The sequence below is a fragment of the Eptesicus fuscus genome, chromosome 16 (genome assembly GCF_027574615.1).
Source record: "Eptesicus fuscus isolate TK198812 chromosome 16, DD_ASM_mEF_20220401, whole genome shotgun sequence".
Classification (NCBI taxonomy): domain Eukaryota; kingdom Metazoa; phylum Chordata; class Mammalia; order Chiroptera; family Vespertilionidae; genus Eptesicus; species Eptesicus fuscus.
The window spans coordinates 12145502-12166695 of record NC_072488.1 but is presented as its reverse complement, the minus strand read 5'-3'; the positions used below and the strand labels follow the sequence as shown (position 1 = coordinate 12166695).

The following is a 21194-nucleotide window of genomic DNA, read 5'->3' as shown; positions in this document are numbered from 1 at the left end:
TTCCTAAATATCACTGATTAAGTAAGGACTAGATTAGTATTCCTTAGGTGCTGCATAAACCTGATTAGGAAGGTTTTTGGGTCTCATTGCTACGGTAAAATACCCATCAAGACTTGTTAGTGTGAAGGATTAGATGCTCTTTTCCAGCCATACTATTAGATACTAGTGTGAACCAGCTTTCCTTAGATTTTTAATTAGCTCTTGTTAATAAGGATGTTCCTTAAACCTCCAGATAACCTAACACCATTTGCCAGACACTCATACATAAAACCACGTTGAGAAAACCACCTTGAGGAAGTGAAATAGTTGCGTGATTTATTTCATCTAGCTGAGTCAGATTTCTTTATGGAAAAATCCTTTCTGGATAGCATCTCAGACTTTTACTACTAAGAGCTTTCTCCTATGTAAACAACCAATATAAGTTTATCCTCATTCCTTCTGGCCAACTCAGAACACAAAGGCAAAATGTTTTTAAGCTTTTTAAAAAAAAGTTTGTGCCAATAACCAGGTAGCTCCTATAGTTTTCATGAGTGTAAAAGTACTCTAATAATAGCAAGATCAACACTTTGCAGAGTGACCTATTGTCTAATGCAGCCCTTAACAATTTTAGCTTTGAGTAACTTGAGAAGGGAACATATATCAACTTTTACTTTTGAAAATGTTTATTGTGAAGAAATACCTCAAGAATTAAAGAGGTGGCTGAATGCCTCTGCTTGTTTTAGGAAAATGTTATCAAAACAAAGTTTTTAAATATTTGGTTAACTTTTAAAGTCTTATGCCATCTATTATTTCCCTAGCAATATCCTAAATTCTAAGATGATAAATAAAATTACTTAGTGTTAAATATAGTAAGTACTTTAGTTTCAGGTCACCTATATATTTTCTTACTATATATGCACTTAATACATTAAATGCTGTTTGTAATTATTATGTGCCATATCTATAGGCCTATTTAATAGAACTGGGAATAGTATTTTAAATTACTATAGCCATTTAGGGTAGGTGTGGGGGTTTTTTTGCACTTATGATATGATGGTTAGATCAGTGATTTCTTTGAATGCTGAATCCTAATAAAACCTCATATTTTAACATTGCTCCTCTATGAGAAAATATAATCAACTTTGTTCTCCAGAAATTATCAGTAATAAAAAACTTAAAAATAATTTTCTTGAATTTAGTCTTATTTATATGTAAAATGGATTTTAAATTGGTTAAACAAAGGACTCTTCCTCAATGTACCTTTAACTTCTAGCTTTAATAATGTTTCTGTTAAATATGTAGTTTCTTTATTAAACAAGTTTTTGTTGTTAAAAAATAAAAGCCTACTTGGATTATAATCTATTGATTTTATTATTGTTCTAATATTTTTTCTACTTCATCACTTTTCTCTCATTACTTTTGCTCTTATACTTACTAGTATGTATGCAAATAATAAAATTGAAATTTTAATGCAGAAAATAAGACTTTAGATAACATGCAGGTACCTTAAACTGAATACTTCAATTCATGAGCTGAAAATACAGAAAGATGGCACTTGAAAAGCATGGTATCCAAGATAAATTTGAAACCTTAGTCTCTCTGGATGCAAAAACCCTAGGAAAATATATACCCAGGCTGATGAGATATTAGGTTCTTTACTCTTCTGCTCTTAATTCCCCTCCTACCATTGCTGGCCCCATTATCTAACTCGGGAGTGGAGAACTTCTATCTCATCTCAGTTTAGTTTTAATTCCAATCATCCCAGATAGTGCATCTGGTGTACTGCTCTCACATCAATCTCTCTCTCTCCCTTTCTCTCTCTAAAATCAATTAAAAAGAAGGAGAAGAACAAAGAGTGCCTATAAGGGCCTGGCATGAGATTGGGCAAGTTTCCTACACAAATTCACTTTAATCTCAAATTATTCATTTTAGCCAGCAGATTTTTGGGGCTAAAGAATAACTGAGACAACTGCATTTGGCCCTATTTCAAACTCATTCCCCTCTAGCCATCTTCTTATCCCATATACTGTATCAGCAAGGAGTCATATAGCAGGTCGGAGTCAATGAACAACTGGAAACATCAATCTAACAGAGTCATTTATTTCTGTTGTCATTGCCAAACATTTCCCAAGTCTTACTCACCAGAAATTAATATAGCTTCTTCATTTCTTCTCCCTGACAATCCTCATCTACTGAAAGGGCTCTAAGAGCACAACTGCAAATGACAATGTACAGTGGATATACCATGTCCTTCACTTATTTCAAAACATCTAACAGCCCATTAGACATCAGGTAGACATGAGGTACAGAAAAAGAATTTTTCTTTCCAACTCCAGATAAATATCGATATCTGGTGTCAAAGTCTCAGGATTAAAGACGATAAAACACGTGTAAAAGAGGACAGCAATATTCTCAGAAAATTCAGACCGAGGTTGACTAAAGGGAGGGATGAGGACTTAGTGGGATGTAGACAAGTGAGGTCAAGTCCAGGAGAGAAGGAACAAGTGCCTTGGCTACCAATCTTAGTGGCATTACCAGGAACACTAGGATTCTGTATAAAAAATCAGGGGCAATCAACTTGGTTATTTCTCAATCCTTAGAACTGAGAGGGCAAAACAAACTTCAGAAGGGCACCGATTATAACGACAGAGGAGGAGGCCTCAAGCCCCAGGCAAGTTGAGGCAGTATTTATTGCTTCTTCTAGTTTCTTCTTTCCAGCCACTTTAATGTTTGGGACATACTACTCCTAAGACTGCTTTTTTATGCCTGTGGGTTTAGTTAGTCACTGCTACTTGGGGAAGACAAAACACTTCCCAGTAGAATTAGTGTAGGGAAGTTCTAGCTTTTTCATCCTAAACCCATTTCTTTCTTTCAATCCTAAAACCATATTGAGAGAACCACCTCCATAAAGTTTGTTTCCCAAAGAGAGTAACCTTATTATACAAATGACATTTCTAGCTTCTAGACTTGTTATAGCACAAATACAAAATGATTAATCAGTATGGTTTTAAAAAATTAATTTGTAATTGTTTTATAAACTTGATGATGGAGACCACTAAGTCAATGGAATTTCCAAGAACATTCTACACCCCAGGAAGAAAAGAACAACCAGTTTTCTTAGTCTTATACAGGGCAAGAGGGGCCTATAGCTGGCCTTAAGAGGGAGCTCTTTGGGCAAGATAAGAGAAAAATAATAAGACTCCAATGAGGAATAGCAGGAAAACCTACCAAAAAGGGTTTGGGGAGGGAGGTTGTCAAAGTGAATAAGTAGGAAAAACAGTGAAATTTATACAGGAGGAAAGAGTTGAGAAAGTTGTAGCTTTTCACAAACAGCTGAAAGAGTACATTTCTCTTCACTCAGCCCCATAACTCAGTCCTCCCAGCACAGGTCCCCGTGACAAGAGCATCCATCCACTCTCCTAGGAGCGCTCTCACACTGCCTGCCTATTTCCTTCCTCGTTTATGATTAGCCTTTGGGGGCTTTACTTTCTGGAACTGTGCCGGCACTGGTTCCTGCTCTGGTTCTTTACAGGAGGTCGACACTAGCAGTTCCTCGTTATTCCTCCTCGGCTCTTTCCCTGCTCTAAGACTCAGCTCTGCTGGCTCAGGAAGCTCCATGCCAGCCTGCTGCCGCCTTCTCAGAGACCTCCTGCTCCTGTGCTGCTGCCTCCGCTTTTCTTCTTCTTGCTGCCGCTGCTTTATCTTCATCAGCTTTTCAAAGCTTTTGGTTGTTGCTGGGTTTACAACAAACCAATCCTACAAGGCAAAACAGAAACACTATCCAGTCAAAACATAGTGGAAAGCATAGAGAAGAGGTGTGGGAAGAATTTTAGAAAAGGCATGGTTAGGGCAGAACACAGAGTTTTTTAGTTTTTTATTTTGAAAATTTACAAATCTTCTGAAGTTATTAATTTAATGAACACCTAGATTTATCATTGTTCACCTCTCTCTCTTTTCCTTCCTTCCTTCTTTTTGCTGAGCCATTTGCAAGTTAGTTGCAGACAACATATTACTTCATCCCTAAATACTTCAGCATGTATCTGCCTAAGAACCAGGGTGTTCTTCTGCGTAACTACAATTATCACATTTTGAAATATTAACATGGACACATTGCTATTATTTAATCTAGTTAATATTCAAAATTCCTCAGTTGTCTCAATGTCCTTTATATTTATTTCTATGCAGTATTTTATTTTATTATTTTCTTTTAATGTTTTTATTGATTTCAGAGAGGAAGGAAGAAAGAGATAGAAATATCAACGGTGAGAGAGAATAATCAATCAGCCAGCTAGGCTCTAGGAGGTATTTTAAGTAGCATTAAAAACAGGTCGCTCAAAGACGTTAGAATATTAGAAGCCCAGCCAATATGGCTCAGTGGTTGAGTGGCGACCTATGAACCAGGAGGTCATGGCTCGATTCCAGGTCAGGGCACATGTCCAGGTTACAAGCTCAATTCCCAGTGTGGGGTATGCAGGAGGCAGCCGATCAATGGTCCTTTCTCATAATTGGTGTTTCTATCTTTCTCTCCCTCTCCCTTCCTCTTTGAAATAAAAATATTTTTTAAAAGAATATTAGAAAATGGAAGTAGAGAGACTTCTGTTAAGTAAGAAGGTGTAAATTCAGCCTGGTTCCAAGTGCCTTGATTGAACTCCAATGTCTCTGGTAACCACTTTACTTTCCTTGACTGTCCTAGCCCACAAAAACAGAACAAAATCCATCTCTCTTATGGTGTATGTATGGGAAAAGGAAATATGATTAGAAAAGAAAAACACTGTGAGAAAGCAGGACCCTCACCTCAGCATGGACAGAGTTGATGTGATACTTGACACCACTCTCTGACACAAATTCTTTCTGACATAGAAGACACTTGTATTTTCCAGCCACAAAGTTTCCCTGTTTTAAAGAAAAGAGTATTACTGGCAAACTCAGGAACACGTACCTGGGCCACATGCAGGGACTGTTATTGATGAAAAGAAGGGATTCTACTTCAGCAAAGGTAAGAAGGAAGAAAATCCAAAACAGCAATATATTTAGGAAAAACAGCTCGGGCAGACTATCACCACTATATATCTATCCTAATGCAATTCTCTACCAAAACCTCCCACCCCCTCAACACAACCCGAAATCCTCCTACTTTTATTATGTGACATGTCACATCTATCTTCTCTTATTCATTACTTCACTTTCAAGGTTCTCTTGGTTCCTCCCCCAAAATTATCAAACTTCTGAACTTTACTATAGGCACCAAAGTGTAATTCTCCCCAATATAATCCATTGCTGCAAAGAGTGCCTTAGAAACCTAGGATTAGAAGAGTATCATCCATAACACAAAGTTTAAGGACTCAGAAACTAAGATCAAGATGACCAAGCTCTTAAGCATTCCTGGACCGATCTGGTTTGGATGCCTACAACCCTCTTATTGCCTTGAACTAAGACTTCTCTCCCTTCCTGAAGCTTTGTGTTTCCATGATGTTCATTTTGTGTGAAGAGATACTTCTAAAAGGGATTGGAAAGTGGCACCAATCCCCAGGGCTGGTGGGTGGTAGGGCATCTGGGTCAATATGGAAAAGACTCAGTGAGGTGAATGGCTCTTAGCCTGACACCTAGGGATCTCACCTCCCACCTCCCACCTCTAGAGGCCAGTATAGTTCAGATGCATTTAGAGGATCTTCACTAATCCAGATAAGTGCATGTAAATTGACTCTAGAAAGTTTAAGACCCAATAAGACAGGTCAGGTCCAGTGTGGTAGGGATTCAGAACTAATATATTTTTCTCCAAACTCTTCAATTGATATGACTAATGGCTATCTTGGCCTTTTCTGCACTTTGGACATACCCAATAATAGACCAAGATTCTTTGGGACATAAAAAACTAAATCAGCCTCTGAAGGTAACAGAAAACAGGACAATTAGCTGTTCACCTAAACTGAATTCTCTTCTATTTCAGAAGTCATGTTAAGATAAATAGTTCAGAAAGTTACAAACCAAAGTACAAGAGCCCAGGTGAGCTTTAAGGCCAGATACACTACTGTAGACAGCCTCACAACCCTGAAAAAAAAGAAGAAAAAACAACATGAAGACTTGTTGAGCATCCTTCTCTCAGCAATCTGATTGTTGACCATGACCAACCTTGCATTTGTACTACAACCAAACAGGAAAAGAATTCACATGCAAGCCACAAAAGCAAAAAGGAAAACCAACAAAAGGTAAAAAATAAAATAAAAAGATAAAGAGGTAAGTAAGTTATTTACAGAGCTTAACATATTCCCTTCCCTGGTACTTTTTCTGATACTTAAACATAGAAAATTACAGATTTTTTTTTAAATCTGCTTTCTTTAGTACAAATATGTCTTCTATTACTTATATATCTACTCCTCTGCAAAGTACTGTATATATAGGTAAGTTAGATTAAAGATGGCTGGAAATTCTCTGCCACTCTTCCTATCAAAAAGTGGAGTCTGTTTATCCTCTCCTTGAATCTGGGTTAGCACTGTGATTCCTTTGACCAATAGAATGCTATGGAGAGATGCTGAACAAATTCTGAAACTAGGTCTTAAGAGACCTTCAGCTTCTACTTTCATATTCTTAGAATATATACTCTGCTGGTAATCTGACTACCTGCTAGAGAGAGAGGTCATGTGGAGAGCCAAGCTTCCAGCTCAATTAGCTGCATAGAAGCCATCTTGGACATTCAGGTCCCATCTGAGTTTCCAGCTGAATGCAACCTATGAGTGATCTTAGCTGATGCCATGTACAGCAGGAAAACTACCCTGGGCCCTGACAAAATTATTACAGAATTGTGAACAAATAAAATAATTGATGTTAAGTCTCTCAGGTTCGGGGGCTTTGTCACAAAGGAATAAATAACTGAAACAACAGCAGATGCCTGATAAACATTTACTGAATAAATGAATGAGAAAGAACCACCTGATTAGGACACTCAATACGATGGTACTTCTTGATGTCTGACTTCCATTTATGTAGTACTTCCTGGCTGAAGGTAGGTAGCCCAGGGCGAGTATATTTTAACTACAAGATAAGAAAGATCTTATTGGAAGAATCCAACTTCCAAAACATCCCAAAAGTTTCAACCCAACTCTTCAGGTTATGTAATTCTGGAGTTCCACAAGTATATCTTCATATACACACACACAAAAAAAAAAATTGTAATACGTAAGACCCTTTAAAGTTCCTGAAACTACCCTACCCAGTTTGGCTTAGGGGATAGAGTGTCAGCCCACAGGCCAAAGGGTCCCAGGTTTGATTCCGGTCAAGGACACTTATCTCAGTTGCAGACTCAATCCCCAATCGGGGGGAAAAGGGGGTGTGCAGAAGGCAGCCGATCAATGATTCTCTCTCATCACTGATGTTTCTATCTCTCTCTCCCTCTCATTTCTTCTCTGAAATCAATAAAAATATATTTTTTAAAAATGATAGGGGAATGTCAAAAAGAGCTTTTCATGGCCAAATCTGGGACAATTTGCGCAGCAAAATAAATAACAATAGCATTGAATCATAGGCCATTGAATAAATACCCATGAGTCTATACTAATATAAAACAAATTAGAAGAAAAGGACAGAGCTGTCTCTTAATAATTGTAGAAGAAACAACAAAAAAAATCATTAAGCAAACACCACAGTAATAATTGCTGCAAGCCTGAATCATTGTTGGATGTTAAAGTGGGTAGAAGTAGATAAAACAGGTTAGTTATGTAGTCTCAATCACTCCACAAAATATTCACTAATTAGAAAGGGGAAAATTGTAATTTTGCTATGGAAAAAACTGGACAACACACCCTAATCAAGCGTTTAGCATTTACCTCAGTTAAATATAAACTACATATGAACTAACAAAGTGGAAACACATTAGGCAAGGACCAAGCAAAAACTAATTTGGGAATTTAGGTACCTTCTGGGAATGGTCCAAAATTAAGAGGCTCCTTAAAGGAGCTTCTGAAACATACTGTTTCTCTAAAACCTATATGATCTGAAACACTGGAGCTGGATCAGATGTACTTCATCTCCAAGGATAAAGAAGCAAAATATGCCCTAGCCAGTTTTGGCTCAGTGGATAGAGCATCGGCCTTCGGACTGAAGAGTCCCAGGTTCGATTCCAGTCAAGGGCATGTACCTTGGTTGCAGGCTCCCCCCTGACCCCGGTCCTGGTCAGGGTTCATGCAGGAGGCAACCAATCGATGTGTTTCTCTCACAACAATAATTCTCTCTGTCTTTCCCTCTCTCTTCCACTCTCTAAAAATCAATGGAAAAATATCCCTGGCTGAGGATTAAAAAAAAAAGAAGCAGTAGCAGCAGCAAAATATTGTTTATCATGCACTCACTCAAGTGCATTTACTCTTCTATATGTAATAAGCATAGTATTAGACATAATCCTTCAAAAGTAATACAAGTTTCTACCTTACCTTCCGGTCATCAGGTATCAGATCCTGAAGAACCTTCCTCTTAGGCCACTCCTTGGCCAGTTCCACAGAGGCCAGCTCCTGCAGGTGGTACACAGCTATCTTGGCAGAACGCCTCTGAACTCGGCCCCCACTCTTTGGCTCCAGGCTCATCTCTTTTAAGCACTCTGGCTGTCCTGACCCTGGAAAGATCTGCAAAAATGAAACATAGCGAACAAAACACAAGCCTGAGAAGTGTCTTCCAGAAGAGGTGATTAAAGGCTGTCCTTTCTGCTCTCAATAGCAAAAGAGCTATTCATTAGCTTGCTAATCACTATCATAAAGCTCCACCATCTTAATGTACATTTTACCTCACATTACATACAAAAATTAACTCAAAATGGATAAGAGCCCTGTGTAAACCATAAAACAATAAAACTTCTAGGAGAAACCAAGGGATAAATTTTTGGTGATCCTAAGTATAATTTTGTTAAATGTATTTTTCAGTTACAATTAACATACAATATCATATTAGGGGTGTGATGGTTTATTGATGTGTCAATTTGGCTAGGCTGCAGTCATCAGTTATTCAAACACTAATCTAGGTGCTGATGTGAAAGTATTTTATAAATCTAATTAAAATCCATAATCAGTTGACTTTAAGTAAGAGAGATGTGACAGAAGGGGCCAGAGAGATTCAAAGAATGAGATAAACTTAACACTGTTGTTGAAAGTGAAGGGTCCATGAGCCAGGGAAAGTAGGTGGCCTTTAGAAGCTCAGAACAACTCCTGGCCTACAGCAAGCAAGGAAATGAGGTCCTACAACTGCATGGAGCCGAATTCTTAAACAACCTTAAGGAGCCTAGAAACAGGTTTTCCCCTCAAGCCTCATAAAGGAATGGCCCTAATCAAACTTTGATTCCAGCCTGGGGAGGCTCTACACGGGGGAGCCAGCTGTACCGACTATACCTGGACTCCTGGCCTAATGAAATGTGAGATAATATAGTTGTATTGTTTAAGCCATTAGTTTGTGGTGATACTTTTTACAGCAGCAATAGAAAATTATACGTTGGGTTGAGCAAAAATATCTTAGATACAAAAACAAAAGCATTATCCATAAAAGAAAAAAAAGATGAATTGTACTTGATCTGCTCTTTGAAGAACACTATAAAATATGAAAAGATGCTAAAGAATGGGTGAAAATATTTGCAAAACACATCTGATAAAGGACTTGTGTCCAGAATATGTAAAAAACTCTGAATACGATCAAAATTTAATAGTAAGACAACAAAAACTCCAATAATAAAATGAACAAAGGATTTTTAAAAATATATTTTATTGATTTTTTTTTTACAGAGAAGAAGGGAGAAGGATAGAGAGTTAGAAACATCGATGAGAGAGAAACATCAATCAGCCGCCTCCTGCACACCCCCTACTGGGGATGTGCCCGCAACCAAGGTACATGCCCTTGACTGGAATCGAACCTGGGACCTTTCAGTCCACAGGCCGACGCTCTATACACTGAGGCAAACCGATCAGGGCAACAAAGGATTTTAACAGACACTTCACAAATGAAGATACTTCACTAAAGATTGACATCGCCAATAAGTAAATGAAAAGATGATCAACATCATTAAATCAGGGAAATGCAAAATTAAACCACAGTAAAATACCACTACATACCTCTCAGAATGGATTTTTTAAATGAGACTGACAATTGCAAGTGCTGAGAAGGATGCAAAGCAACTGGAATTCTCATCCTTTGCTGGTGAGAAGACAAAATGGCATAGCCACTTTGGAAAACAATTTGGAAGTTTCTTATAAAATTAAACATACATTTATCATATGACCTAGTAATCCCATTCCTAAGTATTTACCCAAGAAAAAGTAAAACTTATTTTCATACAATAACTTTTTTTAATCTTTATTATTGAAATCATTACATATGTCCCCTTTTTTCTCCTATTGACCCCTTCTAGTCCTCTCCCACCTCATCCCCCAGGCCTTCACCACCCTATTATCTGTATCCATGGATTATGCATACATGCATAAAAGTTCTTCGATTGATTTCTTCCCACCCACCTTCCCCCACTGTTCCATGCTTCTATCTCTCTGGATCTATTTTGTTCATCAGTTTATTTTGTTCATTTGATTCCACATATGAGTGAGATCATGTGATATTGTCTTTGTCTGACTGGCTTATTTCACTTAGTATAATACTCTCCAGCTCCCTCCATGCTGTCTCAAGTGGTAAGAGATCCTTCTTTTTTACTGCTGCAGAGTATTATATGGTGTAAATGTACAACAGCTTTTTTATCCACTCATCTACTGATGGGCATTTAGGCTGTTTCCAGATCTTAGCTATTGTAAATTTCACTGCTTTGAACATAGGGGTGTGTAAAGTCTTTCTGATTGGTGTTTCAACTCTTAGGATATATTCCTAGAAGTGGGATCACTAGGTCAAATGGCAGTTCCATATCTAATTTCCTGAGGAAACTCCATACTGTTTTCCATAATGGCTGCACCAGTCTGCATTCCCACCAACAGTGTCAGACAATAACTTTTTTTTGTTTTTATTGTTTTAGAGGGAGGGGAAGAGGGAGAGAGAAAAACATCTATCGGCTGCCTCCTACATGCCCCCAACTGGGTACCAAGCCCACAACCCAGGCATGTGCCCTGACGGGGAATCGAATCAGCAATCTTGGTGAATGGGACGACACTCAAACCACTGAGCAACACCAGCCATGGCTCATACAATAACTTTTAAGCAAATATTTATAGCATATTTACTCATAATTACCCACAAATGGAAATAACCAAACATTCTTCTACTGGTAAATGGATAAACAAATTGTGAGACATCCATATAATGGAATTTCTAGACACAAATTAAAAGGAATAAACTAATGACACATGCCAACATATAAATGAATCTCAAATGCATTATGCTAAGTGGAATTAGCCAGACTCAAAAGTTTGCATACTATATGATTCCATTTATATGATATTCTAAAAAAAAGCAAAACTATAAAGACAGAAAATAGATCAGTGGTTGCCAGGGGTTGGGAATGGTGAGAAGAACTGATTACAAAGAGACATAAGGAAATTTGGGGGAGATTATCAAATTGTTCTATATCTTAATTATGGTGCTGGTTACATGACTATATGAAGTTGTCAAAACTTTTATAACTGTATACCAAAAGGGTGAATATTAATTACCATATGTAAATTATATCTTGAAACTTAACTCTTAAACATGAGGTAAGGGAATGTAGAAATGTAATCAGAAAAAAAAAGTCAACACAAATAAATTGGAATACAGAAAACAGCCGGACAGATTTCCACAAAATTTCTAGCTAAGGGGAAATGCCTTAAGCTTTAAAAAAATAATAATGAGTTTACTTCTGCCTAGACTGTACAATGAACTTTGATTTCTCTAAGCTAAGACTATTCAAAAGGCAGAAATAAGAGAACAAAGGAAGAACAAGGAAAAGAGAACAAAAGCTTCATAATTAAATGAGTATACAAACAAGGAACCAAGAATGTATGGGAAGATGTAGGGCTAAGCAGCTACCACAGAATATATCCCAAACAGGGTCTGGAAAGTAATCAGTACTCACAGGCCCATGCTCTGACCTCAGGTGATATGCAAGTCCAGCCTTCGATCTATATGGCTTCCCACAGTGGTGACACTTCAAGATCATCTCCTCCAGCTCCGAAGCCTCTTTACCACATTTTTTTACATGGTACAGATATCCCATGATGCTGGTGAAGCTACTAGAGCAACTCTGAACACAGGAGAGAAACCAAAACTATAATCTTATATCTTTTGACATGATCTCTAAATTTCTCCACAGCCACAGGCAGTCAACCACCCTCCACATGAATAGACCCTCTGATGTCACTAGACCCTTCCCAGCATTTCCCATTGGCACACCCCCTTCTTGTCCCTGGCCCAACAGCTGTTCTGTCTACCACCAAGCATCAAATTCAATGTTCAGTCCACATTTAACAAACTAGAACTGTGCACCTCTTCTGTGTCAGAGCTTCCTCCTTAGTCTATGATCCAATATCAAATACCCAGCAATATCAAAGTTCCTCACAGTGAGGTTACTAGGAGCCTCTTCGTCACACCAAAGAAAGGGTGGTAAAGAAACCCCTTCAAACAAAGGATAAAGGGGAAAAAATAAATTTTTGGAGACAAGAAAAAAAATAAAGACCTATTAATGAGTTCAGGAGACCTGGAAAAGCGGGAGCCACTCTTATGCTGGAAGATGATACCGAACCAGGTCTACCAGGGAGGAGGAGGAGAAATGGAAGCGAGTAACAGGAAGACATGGGCCTAAGACTCCAGGCAGAAGGAGGTGCTGTCCTCGGGTTCTTACCTCACGCATGCACCTGAGCTTTCCCAGTCTCTTTAGAACTGTTCGGAGCCGTTCCCTCTCACTTGGCTCATCTATTTCATCTCCGGCCTTCAAAATGGGCTAGAAAGCAAGAGAAGCAAACAAGCAGATAATTCATGGAAAAGACAGATACAGGGGAAAAAATTGTATCATAGAAGAATCAAGGACTAGACTAGCACCTAAGCTGATGCCCATGAAGACTATGTTATCTGACTCCTGGCTTTCTCTATCTCCTAGACAGACAAGGAAGTGAATGTAATGGAAATTAGAGTTCTAAGCCTCTACCTCCCAGGATATGAACCTTTGGGACTAACCTAAACACAAAATACCAATGTATCCACCACAAAGGTTTCATTGTACATAGGTCTTCTATTGAAAGGGTCTTCTTACTCACACCCCTGTAAAGTCCCAGAGCCTTAGTCATCTCCACTGAGTTATCTATACTCATCTAAGACACCCAAACACCACGTAGGCTCATGTAGGACAGAAGACACTCTTACCAAACTATTATGGTTTGCCATGACGTGATACTTCATCCCTGCCAGTGAACGAAGTTGTTTCCCACAATGATGGCAAGTAAACATTTCCTGCAGAGAAAAAATACTGCTCAGTGCCAGACTATTCAACAGAGAAAAAGAATGCCACAAAGTCCTATTCAAATGCTGACCTCTGTATCTCCTTTATTTCCCAAACTCAACAGTCAATGAATCTCAAAATCCCACAAACTCCATGTCACATCCTCAAGGAAAGAAAATTAAAGGCAATTCATTTCTTACAAAATAGAAACTACCATTTACTGAGTGCCAATACTTGCCAAATAATGGGGTAGGAACTTAGCATGTGTTATTTCTTTCTTATCCTCTCATAAACTACCCAAATAGTAATTACTTTATTTCTATTTTATAAATGAGGAAACATGAGTCTCACACATAAAAAGCTAAATGATACAACTAGTAAGTGGCTGAGTAAAGATTCAAACCCAAGTCTGTCACAGTCCAAAGCCTATGTTTTCCCTATGACAATGTTGCCTCTTCTCCACGGTAATCAGCATATCCAACACAGTGCCAGATATCTAAACTTTGGGTAAAAGATCATAATATAACAGTCATGAAATGCCACAAAATATCTAACCTGTTTGCAGTTTTCCATGTGTTTCTTTAAGCCCTCTATGGTCTTTCTCCCCACTGCCTGGCAGGTAGGACAAGAGACACTGCCTTTATCCACAATTTCTAAGTACCATTGCTCCTCTAAACTGCCTACAAAAAAGATAAAAGAACATGATATAATCTGTGGTACTCTCCAGAAACAAAAAGCACAATTCCAGCACTTAGGAAAAGTATCACAAAATGGTTTTTCCCCTTCCTGGGGAAGAGACTCCTATTGTTTATAACTTCTAGAAATAATTTTTTCCGACAAGTGAGGAGTTTCTGAAACTTCTACTCAATTCCCCATGATTAAAAACCATCTAAGAAACCTCCAAATCCCAATGGCTTGAAGAACTAGGCAACATTTCTTTTCTAGCTTTATTGAGATATAGCTGACAACAGGCAACATTTTTCATAGCAGCGTTTAATAATGGGATACTGAGATATGTAATAGCCAGTTTGCTGAGTGCTTCCTATGCCTGAGGCTTTGTTAAATGTTTTTATCCCATTTAATTCTCACAATTCTGACTGCCTTTATTATGCCTATTTAGAGTCAGGGAAATTGAAGCTTACAGAAATTAAGTTGAGGCAGATGAGAAAATTATTGAAGAGCCAAAACTTGAACAAAGGTCTGTCTGACCTTCAAACCCATGCTATTATTACCTGTGCCTTCTTAAAGAAATGCTTTTCTACATCATTCCTTTACCAACAATAACAACAAAAATCAGAATGAGAGAACTAGATCCCACAAAGCTTCCAACAGAAAGCATACCTGCTGCATAAGCTGGTGGTTCCTTCCGAATACGACGAGCCTGGGATTTGGGATTAGGCTGAGTTTTAGGTCGTTGCTTCCTCCCTGACGCAAGACAGAAACTTGAAGCCCAACATATCACCTTTGCTAACCCCTCTCTAGTACCAACATCTCTTCCCTCCTCTCCTCAACACCCTATGCCCCAGTCCCTTAACCAACTGACTCCCTTAAATAATGACAGAAGGAAAATGAAGGTAAAATAAGGCAGGATGGAAGCCATGCCTTGCCTAAAAATTCAAAGGGTTCAAAAGTGTTTCAAGGGCCAAACCCTAAAGTCTCTCTCCCTCAAAGAGTAAAGCCCAGGTACCCAGGGGGTAAAGAACTAGCCAAGTGACACCATTACCATACAGCTTATGCTTCTTCTGGGGAAATTCTCGATAATCTTCATCTTCTTCCTGCCTGGGTTTCCTTTTTCCTTTAGTTGATACTCCATCTGACCCTGAAATATCATACACACACAAGACCTAAGTAGGGTATAGAAGTGAACATCGGGGCCTGCTTTCAAAACATCACTCACAAGACCATCAAAGGGAAAGATCATTAGCAAGCACAGGCCTCAGAAGTGCCTGTGACATTGTTAAAGAAGTTGGTATAGCCCTAGCTGTTTTGGCTCAGTGGTTGAGCGGCCAATGTGGCTCAGTGGTTGAGCGTCAACCCATGGACTAAGAGGTCACCAGTTCGATTCCTGGTCAGGGCACATGCCCAGATTGTGGGCTTGATCCCAAGTAAGGCGCAGGCAGGAGGCAGCCAATGGATGTTGATGTTTCTCTCTCATCGATGTTTCCCTCTCTCTCCCCCTCTCCCTTAGTCTCTCTAAAATCAATAAAAACATTTAAAAAAAACATGAAAATGATACCTTCAACATGTGGAGTAGCAGCTGGCTTGATCCTTCTCATCTTCATACAGTAGGTAGATTTTCGGAAGGTTGCTGGAAAATCACTTACTGGTTCACATGACGAGGCAGATGATGAGCCGCTTAAGGAATCATCGTGAGGAATAGTGTACTGGAAACTGTTATCCTTTATGGAGCACTTGGTCCTGCTACTAATATGACACAAAGGTATATACTGTAAAGGAGGGTGTGGAATAAAGTTCCTAGTAATTATTTTATATCATTAAGAAGATAACCAACTTGGTTACCTTTGTAAAAACAAAGAAGTCTGATAATAAAAACAATTTAAATTGTAATCTTCAAGCAATTACAATAATCTAACACAACACATACAACTAGTACTATACTTCATTATAACAAGAAAGAGTAAGCTGTTCACATAAGTGAATACTCTGCAGCCCAAGAAGGCATTCCTTTCTAGATTCATCCAAGAAAAGAAAGTTGTCTAAGTAATAGGGTATTCTGTGGCCAGACAATCCCCTGGATCTGTAGCCAGATATTGTCCAGGTCTCCTTATTTCTCAGACAGAGGGTCAGTAACTAGGTAATATATCTGAGAATAAAGGAACAGAAGATCCTAACTGGTTTGGCTCAGTGGATAGAGCGTTGGCCTGCAGACTCAAGGGTCCCAGGTTCGATTCCCGTCAAGGGCATGTACTTTGGTTGCGGGTACATCCCCAGTAGGGGGTGTGCAGGAGGCAAGCTGATTGATGTTTCTCTCTCATCGATGTTTCTAACTCTCTATCTCTCTCCCTTCCTCTCTGTGAAAAATCAGTAATATATATCTTGGAGGGAAAAAAAAGGAACAGAAGAACAGTTTGTAGGCCCTATTTTGATCCATGTGCCTTCTCCCTTAACCTTCTCCCTAAACCCTGATGTCAGAGCTACCCTATCTTACTTAGGCAACATGATACTTAGCTCCTATAGCTAAAAGAAGGGTGCTATCTTGTCTTGGTTAAGCTAAGAAATCTGGTATACAGTTGGACCCAAATTCCCAAATCCAAGACAAGTCAGTCAGTATGACATTAACAAACTTAATGAGTAACTACAAATTATCTTCTAGGTGGCTCAGAAAATGGTAGAATAACAGTTGTCAAGATGTGAGGCCACTTTATCATTTTTTTCATGTTTTTATTTATTTGTTTGTTTTTCATCTTTATTGTTGAAAGTATTACATATGTCCCCTTGCCCTCACCCCCACCCCCTCCAGCCCACCACCACCCCCTGGCCCAGGCCTTCACCGCCCTACTGTCTGCATCCATGGGTTATGTACATATGCATACAAGGTCTTTGGCTGATTACTAAGTGTGAAGCCACTTTAGATTTATGGTTTAGAAAGGTCATTCTGGATCCTGTATGGAAGATGATACATAAAGGAAAAATGAATAAAGTAAGTTGTATGGATGAGATGATGAGGGCATGAACTAAGGTTTTGTAATAAAGATAAGCTGACATATTCAAGATAACACTTTAGAGATATAGCTGATAAGAATTAAAGATAGAAGTTTTAAGAGCAGGGAGTTGGAAGAAATACAGGTGACCATTCTTAAGAAACTATGTAAGTAAAATGTGATAGAAGCAATAAACCATTTCACACAGAGACATGAACATAACTAAAAAGCATACTACTGAATGAAAAGAGAAACAGAACAAGATCTATAGTACGTCAATTCAGTAAATTAAAAAAAAAAAAACACATGTAAATATCACTAGCTATTTTGCAAGAATTCATAAATACAGGGGTGAGCAAAAGTAGGTTTACAGCCCTGGCTGGTGTGGCTCAGTTGGTTGGACTTCATCCTGGTCAGGGCACATGCCTGAGATTTGGGCTTGATCCTTTGTAGGGGCTGTGCAGGAGGCAGCAGATGGATGATTCACTCTCACATTGATGTTTTCTCTCTCTCTCTCCCTCTCCTTCCCCTCTCTCTCTCTCTCTAAAAATCAATTTAAAAATCTTAAAAAAGTAGGTTTACAGTTGTTTGAATGGAAAATATAATAATTACTAAATAATTATCTATAGTAATAAAAGCATAATATGCTAATTAGACCAGACGTCCTTCAGGACAAAGGCAGGACTACAAGGGAAGCCCGGGTCCCTGGTGCCAGAGGGAAGCTGGTGCCAGCAGCCGGGGGAAGTAAGGCCTACTCTTGCACAAATTTCATGCATAGGGCCTCTAATATAAAAATAAACTCTGGCTGAAACCGGTTTGGCTCAGTGGATAGAGCATCAGTCTGCAGACTGGAAGATCCCAGGTTCGATTCCGGTCAAGGGCATGTACATTGGTTGCGGGCACATCCCCAGTAGGGGGCGTGCAGGAGGCAGCTGGTCAATGCTTCTCTCTCATCGATGTTTCTAGCTCTCTATCCTGCTCCCTTCCTCTCTGTGAAAAATCAACAAAATATATTTTAAAAAAATAAATAAAATAAACTGTATTTTGCATACTCACAATTATAAACCTACTTTTGCCCACCCCTCTATTTAAGGGTAAATATCAAACTTGTTAACATGGTTGTCTATTGGGAGGAAGGGGATGGAAATGGGAATAAGAAAAAATAACAGGGACTGATAATGTCAAATGTTACAAAAAGGGTAGAATGATTTTCAGCTCTCTGCACATGAGCTCTAGATTATCAATTTAATACAAAGAAGTCCTGGTTCTGGCATAGTGGCATAAGCCCACCATACCTGCTGATTATAACTAAAAACTCTGGACTCTAAAAAGTAAATAAAATGACGTGGGTTGTGGAGAAGAGTCAAAAAATGAGGGTATGTTTCCCAGTTTTTCCCCCCCTCACATGTGGCTTTGCAACAAGGGTGGACCCCACTTGCAGTGCATGATGGCCGTCTAAATTCCAATAGATTCACACCTTTCTGGCCAGAAAAACCAGGAAGAGGGATACCTATAGAGCATGTGTGTGGTGGGGGGAGTCATAGAGAAGAGATAGGCAAAAAAGGATCCCATGATTTTAGGTATGAATCCACACAAATCACAGCTTAGCCTGAGCTATGTATGTGTGGAACATACCCAAACCAGCTTTTGTAAAGGCTTAGAAAAATGAAATAAGATTTGAACAAATGGACAAGTCTCAGACCAACCCCTGAGCTACTAGTGTGAGATGGACCCAAACCAATGTATCAAAAGCTTTGAGAGCAAAAACAAGTTTTGAAACACCCCCAAAAAAAGTCTCAGACTAACCCATGGGCTCTTTATGTACAAAACATACCTAAACCATCATAGCAAAGACTCAAAGAATTGAACTGATATTGAACCAATGCCCTCAAAAGGCAAAACAACTTATGGTCTGAACATAAACAGGTTACCTATTAAAATAAAAACATTAACACTTCCCAGAAGATTCTGAAACGACCCAGAGTCTATATATATAGCATTCACAATCTTGAGAATTCCAAAATTATGCAATATACAATCAGGAAAATGTGAGCAAATTCTCAAAGAAACAGATGATAAAGAGATGACAACCCCAAGATAATCTAGATGTTGGAACTATCATAGACTTTAAAACAACTATTATTATAACTATGCTCCATAAAATAAAACACATTTGAAATGAAGGAAAAGGTACTAGATTTATCCGGGTGATTTACTTCGTAAGTTATATGTCTAAGCACTATGTTGTACACTTGAAACTAATATAATGTTGTATGTCAATTGTAACTGAAAAATTAAAAATTTAAAAAACACACAATGAAACATCATTATATACCCACTAAATTAGCTAAAATTAAAGACTTACTCTCATAAACTGCTGGCAGGAATGTAAAACAATACCACCGTTTTGGAAAACAAGTAATGTCTTGTAAAAGTTAAACACACTCCTGACATATGTATGACCCAACCATCTTAAATGCTAAATACCATCCTAGTAAATAAATACCATCTCAGATACTTATCAAGCGAAACAAAAACATTTTCCCACACAGAGACTTGAACAAGAATGTTCATAGCAGCTTTACTATAATACCCTCAAATTGAAAATAACCCAAATATTCATCAAGGTAGATGGCTAAATAAATGATGGTCTATCCATAATGGAATTCTACTCAGTATTAAAAACTACCTTTCATTCAAAATCATTATTCTGAGTGAAAGAAATCATGCAAAAAGACAACATAATGTATAATTTTATTTATATAAAATCCTAAAACATGCAAACCACTGTAGTGAGATAACAGGTCAGTGGTGTCTGAAACATAGATTTTAGTAAATGTTATTTGAATGAATTAATCCCTTCCAATAAATACCTAGTTAACTACTTTTTGCTTTAATATGTAAAAGCTTAGCACATTCAATATACAAAATACACCAGTCTGGAAGCCAAATAGTTTGAAAATACAAGGATGTCTTAGAGTCATTTTTATTATTCCTTCTTATGTGTACATAAATGGAGAGCTACACTGAGTCCTACCTTGCATTTTTATTATAATTCGTACTTTTGCAAGCTAAGTTTTTCTCTGGGTTTAGACCTGCCCTGTCCAATCTGGTAGACATTAGCTACAGGTGGCTATTTAAATTTAAGGTAATTCAAATTAAAAGCAACTTAAAATAGATTCTCACAGTAGCCACATTTCAAGAGCTCAAAAGCCATGGGTGGCTAGGAGCTACAGCACTGGGCAGTGCGGATACAAACCATGTTCATCCTCAGAGGCAGTTCTAATGGACTGCGCCGGCGGCACAATTATAAATGGACCTCAGAAAACCTCACTTACGTCTTCGTTCCCACGATCCTCGTGCTCCTCTGCTGCTTAAAGGAGGTGGGTCCCGAAGTCTATCAAACGCAAGCACATGAGTGAATGCTAGGGATCTCCGGACCTTGACCACGGAAAGACAATTCCCCGGTGCCCAGAAGACACGAAGCTCTCCCGGGGCAACTACCTCAAACCGAAGGAGGCAGGGCTTTTTTTAGGAAAAGTGTGCCGATCTATCTTCCTAGGGCAGGTGACAACACCAGAGCCTTCATCTTCCCCATTCTGAAAACCCTGTCTGGATAGAGGCTCTAAAGGGAGGAGAAAAGAGAGGACAATGGATACGGGAGGCATTGGACATATAAAAAGAATAGGAACTAATGGCAACGTGGCGACGGACTGAATCCAAGGTGGTGAGGAACAGGCAGCGGAGAAGCGGGGAGAAAGAGGAGGGCAGGTAGCTCTGACCTAACAGGGTGGGGCCTGCGAGGGGCTCTGATAAAACCAACAGGGAGCCTGGGACAAAAGCGAGGACCGCGTGCCGCGGGCTCCACAGCGCTCCCTCTGAAGCACAACGGCCAAACCGAGAAACTCACGGCGGGAACTGCACCGAGCCTGGAAGACATCACTCCCTCTCCACGCCTAACAAATTCACCCCAGGGCTCCAGCCAGACCAACGCCACTTCTGCTCTCCTCGCCTCTCCCGGATGTGGAGTCTGCGCAGTCTGCGCCGCGCGACTCCGTCCCGAACGCCCACTTCCGCCTGGCGGCTTCCGAGGGGGCTGCTGCCGCCGCCGCAGCGGGTCACGTGACGAGCCACTCTCCAATACCTCGGAGACCCCGCCCCAGGATGGTGTGGTGCGG

The 21194-nt window shown here is 39.2% G+C and overlaps 1 protein-coding gene across 1 annotated transcript; it reads right to left on the bottom strand.

Annotated features, from left to right (window-relative positions):
* Nucleotides 1-2081: 2081 nt before the first annotated feature.
* ZNF512 (zinc finger protein 512) lies at nucleotides 2082-21057 on the bottom strand. Its single transcript, XM_008162290.3, has 14 exons — nucleotides 20927-21057; nucleotides 20355-20413; nucleotides 15591-15778; nucleotides 15078-15173; nucleotides 14696-14779; nucleotides 13910-14034; nucleotides 13279-13365; nucleotides 12761-12859; nucleotides 11996-12163; nucleotides 8400-8588; nucleotides 6907-7008; nucleotides 5965-6027; nucleotides 4774-4872; nucleotides 2082-3735 (listed from the first exon to the last, which is right to left on the bottom strand). The coding sequence occupies exons 1-14, from the start codon at nucleotides 20954-20956 to the stop codon at nucleotides 3424-3426; spliced, it is 1701 nt and encodes a 566-aa protein (XP_008160512.2). The 5' UTR covers nucleotides 20957-21057; the 3' UTR covers nucleotides 2082-3423.
* Between the last annotated feature and the right edge of the window lie 137 nt (nucleotides 21058-21194).